We start from the raw sequence: 10228 nt of genomic DNA on the forward strand, positions 1-10228 counted from the left end.
AGGGGCAGAAATGGTTGTTGGAGATCCCTGGTTATAGATGTTTCAACAAGATTAGGGAGAGTGGCAAAAGAGGTGGGGGGGGTGGCATTGTTAATTAGAGATAGTATAGCAGCTGCAGAAAGGCAGTTCGAGGGGGATCTGCCTACTGAGGTAATATGGGTTGAAGTCAGAAATAGGAAAGGAGCAGTCACCTTGTTGGGAGTTTTCTATAGGCCCCCCAATAGCAGCAGAGATGTGGAGGAACAGATTGGGAAACAGATTTTAGAAAGGTGCAGATGCACAGGGTAGTAGTCAGGAGTGACTTCAACTTCCCAAATATTGAGTGGAAATTCTTTAGATCAAATAGTTTGGATGGGGTAGTGTTTGTGCAGTGTGTCCAGGAAGCTTTTCTAACACAGTATGTAGATTGTCCGACCAGAGGGGAGGCCATATTGGATTTGGTACTTGGTAATGAACCAAGGCAAGTGATAGATTTGTTAGTGGGGAGCATTTTGGAGATAGTGACCACAATTCTGTGACTTTCACTTTAGTAATGGAGAGGGATAGGTGCGTGCGACAGGGCAAGGTTTACAATTGGGGGAAGGGTAAATACGATGCTGTCAGACAAGAACTGAAGTGCATAAGTTGGGAACATAGGCTGTCAGGGAAGGACACAAGTGAAATGTGGAACTTGTTCAAGGAACAGGTACTACGTGTCTTTGATATGTATGTCCCTGTGAGGCAGGGAAGAGATGGTCGAGTGAGGGAACCGTGGTTGACAAGAGAGGTTGAATGTCTTGTTAAGAGGAAGAAGGAGATTTATGTAAGGCTGAAGAAACAAGGTTCAGACAGGGTGCTGGAGGGATACAAGATAGCCAGGAGGGAACTGAAGAAAGGGATTAGGAGAGCTAAGAGAGGGCATGAAAAACCTTTGGCGGGTAGGATCAAGGAAAACCCCAAGGCCTTTTACACATATGTGAGAAATATGAGAATGACTAGAGCGAGGGTAGGTCCGATTAAGGACAGTAGCGGGAGATTGTGTATTGAGTCTGAAGAGATAGGAGAGGTCTTGAACGAGTACTTTTCTTCAGTATTTACAAATGAGAGGGGCCATATTGTTGGAGAGGACAGTGTGAAACAGACTGGTAAGCTCGAGGAGATACTTGTTAGGAAGGAAGATGTGTTGGGCATTTTCAAAAACTTGAGGATAGACAAGTCCCCCGGGCCTGACAGGATATATCCAAGGGCCAGCACGGTAACATTGTGGATAGCACAATTGCTTCAAAGCTCCAGGGTCCCAGGTTCAATTCCCGGCTTGGGTCACTGTCTGTGTGGAGTCTGCACGTTCTCCCCGTGTGTGTGTGGGTTTCCTCCGGGTGCTCCGGTTTCCTCCCACAGTCCAAATCATCATAGATTTACAGTGCATAAGGAGACCATTGGGAACACAAAGTTCAAAAATGGAGGGCACAGAAACGCAGTGCCAGTTTAAATAGTACATCGGATAGCGAACAGGTCCGCAAGAAAAGGTCAAGAACTATTGAAAGGACATCCCACAGCAGAAAAAAGAAGAAGAGAACAAAGAAGAAAATTACAGCACAGGAACAGGCCCTTCGGCCCTCCCAGCCTATGCCGATCCAGATCCTTTATCTAAACCTGTCTCCTATTTTCCAAGGTCTACTTCCCTCTGTTCCCGCCCGTTCATATACCCGTCTAGATGCGTCTTAAATGATGCTATCGTGCCCGCCTCTACCACCTATGCTGGCAAAGCATTCCAGGCACCCACCACCCTCTGCGTAAAAAACTTTCCACGCACATCTTCCTTAAACTTTCCCTCTCTCACTTTGAAATCGTGACCCCTTGTAACTGTCACCCCCACTCTTGGAAAATGCGTGTTGCTATCCACCCTGTCCATACCTCTCATAATTTTGTAGACCTCAATCAGGTCTCCCCTCAACCTTCGTCTATCCAATGAAAACAATCCTAATCTACTCAACCTTTCTTCATAGCTAGCACCCTCCATACCAGGCAACATCCTGGTGAACCTCCTCTGCACCCTCTCCAAAGCATCCACATCCTTCTGGTGATGTGGCGACCAGAACTGCACGCAGTATTCCAAATGTGGCCTAACCAAAGTCCTATACAACTGAAACATGACCTGCCGACTCTTGTACTCAATACCCCGTCCGATGAAGGCAAGCATGCTGTATGCGTTCTTGACCACTCTATCAACCTGCGTTGCCACCTTCAGGGTACAATGGACCTGAACTCCCAGATCTCTCTGTACATCAATTTTCCCCAGGACTCTTCCATTGACCATACAGTCCGCTCTTGAACTTGATCTTCCAAAATGCATCACCTCGCATTTGCCTGGATTGAACTCCATCTGCCATTTCTCTGCCCAAATCTCCAATCTATCTATATTTTGTTGTATTCTCTGACAGTCCTCCTCGCTATCTGCAACTCCACCAATCTTTGTATCATCTGCAAACTTGCTAATCGGACCACCTATACCTTCGTCCAGGTCATTTATGTAGATCACAAACAACAGTGGTCCGAGCACGGATCCCTGTGGAACACCACTAGTCACCCTTCTCCATTTTGAGACACTCCCTTCCACCACTACTCTCTGTCTCCTGTTACCCAGCCAGTTCTTTATCCATCTAGCTAGTACACCCTGAACCCCATACGACTTCACTTTTTCCATCAACCTGCCATGGGAAACCTTATCAAACACCTTACTAAAGTCCATGTATATGACATCTACAGCCCTTCCCTCATCAATTAATTTTGTTACTTCCTCAAAGAATTCTATTAGGTTTGTAAGGCATGACCTTCCCTGCACAAAACGCTGCTGCCTATCACTGATAAGTCTATTTTCTTCCAAATGTGAATAGATCCTATCCCTCAGTATCTTCTCCAACAGTTTGCCTGCCACTGACGTCAAGCTCACAGGTCTATAATTCCCTGGATTTTCCCTGCTACCCTTCTTAAACAAAGGGACAACATTAGCAATTCTCCAGTCCTCCGGGACCTCACCCATGCTCAAGGATGCTGTAAAGATATCTGTTAAGGCCCCAGCTATTTCGACCCTCGCTTCCCTCAGTAACCTGGGATAGATCCCATCTGGTCCTGGGGACTTGTCCACCTTAATGTCTTTTAGAATATCCAAAATTTCCCCCTTCCGTATGACAACTTGACCTAGAGTATTTAAACATCCATCCCTAGCCTCAACATCCGTCTTGTCCCTCTCCTTTGTGAATACCAGAAACAGAAACTGCCTCATCCCCTCCAATCCAGCCGGGGGTTCCAACTCATACAATTTACTGTAAAATTCTTTAAAAACTTTGTCCCCCCCCCCCCCCCCCCCCCATCCAAGATATGTTACCATCCCTATTCTTCACTCTACCAATCTCCCTGGCCGCCTCTCTCTTCCTAAGCTGTTGTGCCAACATCCTACTCGCCTTCTCCCCATACTCATAAACCGCCCCCCTTACCTTCCTCAACTGTTCCACTGCTTTCCCTGTGGTCAACAACTCAAACTCCGCCTGTAACCTCCGCCGCTCCCTCAGGAGTCCCGCGTAAGGGGCCTCCGAGTATCTCCTGTCCACCTGGAGTATCTCCTCTACTAATCTCTCTCCGCCTGTTCCCCCTTTTCCCTATGGGACCAAATCAAAATTAGTTCCCCTCTAACAACAGCCTTCAGAGCTTCCCACACCGTCACTGCAGGTACCTCTCCCGTGTCATTTGTGTCCAGGTGGTTCTGGATGGACTTATTCACCCGCCCGCAGACCGCTTCATCCACTAGCAACCCCACATCCAGTTGCCATAACGGGCGTTGCCCTCTCCCCTCAGTAACCCGCAAATCCACCCAATATGGGGCATGATCGGAGACCACAGTTGCCGAGTATTCCGTCCACGCCACCCTCGGTATCAACGCCCTGGTCAGAACAAAAAAGTCAATACGAGAGTAAACCTTACGGACGTGAGTAAAAAAAGAAAACTCCTTCGTCCTCAGCCGTGTAAACCTCCATGGGTGTATACCCCCATCCGTACCATAAAGCCCTTAAATTCTTTTGTCACAGCCGGCCTCCTCCCTGACCTGGATATTGACTGGTCCAATTCCGGATCAATGACCATGTTAAAGTCCCCCCACCCCCACCCATGATCAGGTTATGTGACTCTAAGTCCGGGATCTTACCTAGCACCCGCCTCATAAACTCCACGCTGTCCCAGTTTGGAGCATATATGTTCATGCGCACCACTCGTACACCCTCCAACCTTCCGCTCACCATTATGTACCTACCCCCTTTATCTGACACGATTCTCCCAGCCTCAAATGCCACTCGCTTACTAATCTAAATAGCTACCCCCCTGGCCTTTGAGTCCAGCCCTGAGTGGAACACCTGGCTAACCCATCCCTTCCTCAATCTTGTCTGATCTATGACCTTTAGATGTGTCTCTTGTAGCATAGCCACGTCTGCCTTCAGTTCCCTTAGCTGCACGAACACGTGAGCCCTCATGCCCAGCCCATTCAGTCCTCTCACGTTCCACGTAATCAACGTGGATGGGGGTCTACCCCCCCCCCCCCCCCCACACCCCCAACCCCTGCCGACTAGCCATCACCCTTTTTAGGCCAGCCCCGGGCCCGCACCCCCCCCCCCCACCCGCTTCCCTGAGTACCCCCATGAGCAGCAGCAGATCCCGACCTCCCATTTATTCCCTGACAATAGTTCCTCCCCTGTCAGCAAAGCAGTCTCCCCCCCCCCCCCCCAAACAGCACCAGAAACCTCATCCTCCAGGTCAAGTATCAACTTAACACTTGCTCACATCCCACTGCGCTTCCGCGAGTCAGCTGATCCATGCTGACCCCGATAACCCCCGCCCCGGCGCCAAACAGTCCATCTCCCTATTGTTCGAACCTCTCCCCCCACATGAATAAACCTTTTAAATAGTGTGGGGGGGGATAAGAGTGTCCTTATATGCCGATGACTTGTTGTTATACGTGTCGGAACCGAGTGTGTCGATAGGGGCAATATTGGAGCTGCTTCAAGTATTTGGGTCTTTCCCGGGGTACAAGCTGAATCTAGACAAGAGTGAGTATTTTGTGGTGTGTCGGTCGGGGGTGGGTGCAGGGGTGGGGGGGCTGCCATTCCGTAGGGCAGGGACTCACTTTAGGTATCTGGGGGTGCAGGTTGCCCGGGAGTGGGGGAGGCTTTGCAGGTACATCATCTCTAATTTGGCAGGGAGAGTGAAAGCCGACCTGGCAAGGTGGGATAGTCTCCCTCTGTCACTGGCGGGTCGGGTACAGGCGGTTAAAATTAATGTGTTGCCGCGATTTCTGTTTCTTTTTCAATGCCTATCGATTTTCCTGCCAAAGGCTTTTTTCAGGGAGATCGAGGGAGGGGTTACCTCGTTCATATGGGGAGGGAAGGTGGCCAGAGTTAGAAAGGTGCTGTTACAGAGGGGAAGGCAGGCAGGGGGTTTGGGTCTCCCGAACCTGATGTATTATTACTGGGTGGCGAATGTGGAGAAGGTGCGGAGCTGGGTCAGAGGGGTTGATTCCCAGTGGGTCAGAATGGAGGAGAGTTTGTGTAGGGGGTCAGGATTGAAAGCACGAGCAACAGCGCCGCTCCCGATAGCTCCGGGGAAATACTCAGGGAGTCCGGGAATAATAGCTTCATTGAGAATTTGGAGGCAGTTTCACCAACACTTCAGGTTGGGAGCAGGGTCAATGCCGATTCGGGGGAACCACAGACTTGAGCCAGGGAGGTGGGATGGAAGTTTTCGGAAATGGGAGGAGAAGGGGACTAAGACACTAAAAAATTTGTTTCTTAGGGGTCGGTTTGCAGGATTGAAGGAGCTGGAAGCGAAGTATGGGCTGGTGCAGGGGGAAATGTTTAGATACATGCAGGTTCGGGATTTTGCCAGGAAGGAGATACAGAACTTCCCGGTAGAGCCGGCCCCCACATTGCTGGAGGAGGTGCTGACGACAGGGGGACTGGAGAAGGGGGTAGTGTCAGCGGTTTACAGAGCTATTTTGGAGGAGGAGAAGGCACCGCTGGAAGGGATCAAAGCAAAGTGGGAGAAAGAGTTGGGAGAGGTTATAGAGGAGGGGGGTCTAGTGTGAGGTGCTCCGGAGAGTAAATGCCTCCACCTCGTGCGCGAGGTTGGTGCTGATACAGCTGAAGGTGGTATACACCTCACGAGGGCGAGGATGAGCCAATTCTTTGAAGGAGTAGAAGATGTGTGTGAGCGTTGTGGGGGCCTGTCCAAAGCTAGAGGATTACTGGAAGGAGGTTTTAGGGTAATTTCCAAGGGGGTGCACGTGAAACTGGACCCGGGCCTCTGTGAGGCAATATTCGGGGTGTCGGACCAGCCGGGGTTGGAAATGAGTGCGGAGGCAGATATCATAGCCTTTGCCTCGTTGATCGCCTGGTCCTCCAGTTTCTCCTGCATGCTCTTCTGGCGTCGCCTAACACCTCCACCTTGTTCTCCGGCACGGTTATATAGTCCTCCTGGTCAGATAACTTTTGTTCGATCTCTGTATCGCTTTCGCCTGGGTCACCTGATTCAAGACTACTTGATCAATCGAAGCCTTGATCGGGTCCATCGTATCCTTTTTCAGCTTGGTGAAGCAATCCTCAAAAAACTTCACCAGCTGCTCCGTCGCCCACTAAGCTGCCTCTCCTCAGCCCTTGCCCTCCGCCATGCTGACCCGCGATACCAGCTCCGCTTGCTTCTCACTACCAGGACTGAGTCGTTTCACACGGCCACTTCTGGTCCAATTCTCCATACACCAGAGAGGGATTCCTGCTTATTGTTGCATACTTCACCGATTTATCCCATAAAATCCAAGAAAAGTCGGTGGGAAAAAGGTCCGAAAGTCCGTCACAGGCGGGAGGTATCGAATGTGCCACCTACTCCTCCTACTCCTCCTACTCCTCCTACTCCGCCTACTCCGCCTACTCCACCTACTCCTCCTACTCCTCCTATTCCTCCTACTCCGCCTACTCCTCCTACTCCGCCTACTCCTCCTACTCCGCCTACTCCTCCTACTCCTCCTACTCCTCCTACTCCGCCTACTCCTCCTACTCCTCCTACTCCGCCTACTCCTCCTATTCCTCCTACTCCGCCTACTCCTCCTACTCCGCCTACTCCTCCTACTCCTCCAACTCCTCCTACTCCTCCTACTCCTCCAACTCCTCCTACTCCGCCTACTCCTCCTACTCCTCCTACTCCTCCTACTCCGCCCCCAGAACACTCCGAAGCAGAACTCTTGCCTCTTTACTGAATAGCATCCAGAAGCTAACAAGGGCCATCCCCCTCCCCCCCCCCCCACAATGCACTACACGCCCACATCTTCTCTACCAGACCTCCCACTGCCACATTCCCCCCCCCCCCCCCAGAGACCCCTAAAACAGGGGAACCCCTCCCAAGAGACCCCATGAATGGAGAGACTCTCCAGGGTCCCCTTGAATAAGGAGACTCCGCCAGAGACTCCCTTAATAGGGAGACCCCCTAGGTACCCTGGAATAGGAAGACCCCCTGTGACACCATGAATAGGAGACCCCTCCAGGATCCCCTACTGAAAGAAAGCCCAACAGAGACTCCCTAACTAAAGGGACCCTTACCGAGAGCCCCTGACTAAAATAATCCCCATCACAAGGACCCCCTAACATAAAAAAACCCCCACAAAAATACCCTGACTATAGGGCCCTCTGTCTAAAGGGGGGGTGGCAACAGACGCCCCCTCCCCAGACCCTCTCCCCCTGTCTGGAATCTAGAGAGCAGTGAATAAAATTATAGCTGTAACACTTCAATGGAAGCTCCACATGTCCATTCCGGGAAGAAGAACGGCTGTAACCTGGGACTGTGTTTTTCCAACCCCCCAGGTCCTGCAGCTGCAAGCCATTCATTCCTTTCTAGTAGTGGCTGTGATTGACAGCTTCCACAAAACAGCTGGAACCTTCTTTCATCTCCCTTCGTGGGTGCATGACACCAACCCCAACTTTTGCAAACATCAACCACATCAAAGAGCAGTGAATGCATTGCATGTCAAAGAGCAGTGAATGCATTCCTTCACAACCCTCCAAGATATTAGCATCCTCTAATTCTTGTACCTCTTCAATTATAATCACTCCACCATTGATGGCCCTGTCTTCAGCTGCCTGGACCTCAAGCTCTGGAATTTGCTAGTCCAGGTCACTGGATCACTACTGCAATAATCTAACCCTATCCCAATGGAACAAAGCTCGTCATTGTTAATTTCCAATCACAATGCCATTTTCCAATACCTTACTCTTTGATTTCTCACCTTGCAGGTGAAGCCAATTTTTGCGACAGCGATGAAAGCTCTTCATTCTCTGAGTTCAGTGGATCTGGATGAGGTACGGACGTACCGTGCACCTCCCCCTCCTGTTGTCATGGTGATGAACACCCTGTGCCTGATGTTTGGAAAGCCGGATGGTTGGGACAACGTGAAACAGTTAATCAGTCAGTCAAACTTTTACCAGGTGGGTAGACTTTTCCTTGTACTTTTAACAGTGAGGGTAAAAGATGGTTTTCTATTTATTCTCCGAATATGGATATGGCTGGCTAGACAAGCTTTTATTACCATGCTGGATTCCCCTTGAGAAGGAGGTGGTGAGCTGCCCTCTATAAAATACAGCGGACAGCCTCACCTGGCCATTGCAGAGGACAGCTAAGAGTCAACCACATTGGGGCAGGACGGTGGCGCAGTGGTTAGCACTGCTGCCCCACGGCGCTGAGGCCCCAGGTTCAAACCTGGTTCTGGGTCACTGTCCATGTGGAGTTTGCACATTCTCCCCAAGTCTGAGTGGGTCTCACCCCCACAACCCAAAGATGTGCAGGTTAGGTGGATTGGCCACGCTAAATTGCCCCCTAATTGGAAAAAATGAATTGGGTGCTCTAAATGTATTTTCAAAAAAGAGTCAACCACATTGCTGTGGGTCCGGAGTCACTTGTAGGCCAGACCGGGTAAGGACGGCAGATTTCCTTCCCTGAAGGACATTAGTGAACCAGGCTGGTTTTTAAATAAATCCAGTAGCTTCACATTGCTTATGTCACTATTACTGAGCTGAGACTAATTTTAGGATGGGTAGATGGGGGGGGGGGGGGGAGTGTGGATGGGTAGGTGGGGGGGAGTGTGGATGGGTAGGTGGTGGGAGGGTGGGTGGGTAGGTGGGGGGGATTGTGGATGGGTAGGTGGGGGGGATTGTGGATGGGTAGGTGGGGGGGAGTGTGGATGGGTAGGTGGGGGGGAGTGTGGATGGGTAGGTGGGGGGGAGTGTGGATGGGTAGGTGGGGGGGAGTGTGGATGGGTAGGTGGGGGGAGGGTGGATGGGTCGGTGGAAGGGGAGGGTGGATGGGTAGGTGGGGGGAAGTGTGGATGGGTAGGTGGGGGGAGGGTGGATGGGTTGGTGGGGGGAGTGTGGATGGGTAGGTGGGGGGAGGGTGGATGGGTCGGTGGGGGGGAGGGTGGATGGGTAGGTGGGGGGAGGGTGGATGGGTAGGTGGGGGGGGAGTGTGGATGGGTAGGTGGGGGGGAGTGTGGATGGGTAGGTGGGGGGAGGGTGGATGGGTCGGTGGGGGGGGAGGGTGGATGGGTAGGTGGGGGGAAGTGTGGATGGGTAGGTGGGGGGGAGTGTGGATGGGTAGGTGGGGGGAGGGTGGATGGGTCGGTGGGGGGGAGTGTGGATGGGTAGGTGGGGGGAGGGTGGATGGGTCGGTGGGGGGGGAGGGTGGATGGGTAGGTGGGGGGAGGGTGGATGGGTAGGTGGGGGGGGAGTGTGGATGGGTAGGTGGGGGGAGTGTGGATGGGTAGGTGGGGGGGGAGTGTGGATGGGTAGGTGGGGGGGAGTGTGGATGGGTAGGTGGGGGGGGAGTGTGGATGGGTAGGTGGGGGGGGAGTGTGGATGGGTCGGGTGGGGGGGGAGTGTGGATGGGTCGGTGGGGGGGAGGGTGGATGGGTAGGTGGGGGGGAGTGAGGATGGGTAGGTGGGGGTGGGGGGAGTGTGGATGGGTAGGTGGGGGGGGGGGTGTGGATGGGTAGGTGGGGGGAGGGTGGATGGGTAGGTGGGAGGGGAGTGCGGATGGGTAGGTGGGGGAGGGTGGATGGGTAGGTGGGGGGGAGTGAGGATGGGTAGGTGGGGGTGGGGGGAGTGTGGATGGGTCGGTGGGGGGGAGGGTGGATGGGTAGGTGGGGGGTAGTGTGGAATGTGGGGTCGGT

The 10228-nt window shown here is 52.3% G+C and overlaps 1 protein-coding gene across 1 annotated transcript in view; it reads left to right on the top strand.

Moving 5' to 3' along the window:
• Positions 1–10228, top strand: part of LOC119977765 (dynein heavy chain domain-containing protein 1-like) — a 459774-nt gene that overhangs the window by 313379 nt on the left and 136167 nt on the right. Inside the window, exon 30 of the mRNA XM_038818968.1 lies at positions 8301–8492. Within this exon, the coding sequence (XP_038674896.1) occupies positions 8301–8492 (192 nt within the window). The remainder of the gene's footprint in view (positions 1–8300; positions 8493–10228) is intronic.

This window comes from Scyliorhinus canicula, chromosome 14 (genome assembly GCF_902713615.1).
Source record: "Scyliorhinus canicula chromosome 14, sScyCan1.1, whole genome shotgun sequence".
Classification (NCBI taxonomy): Eukaryota; Metazoa; Chordata; class Chondrichthyes; order Carcharhiniformes; family Scyliorhinidae; genus Scyliorhinus; species Scyliorhinus canicula.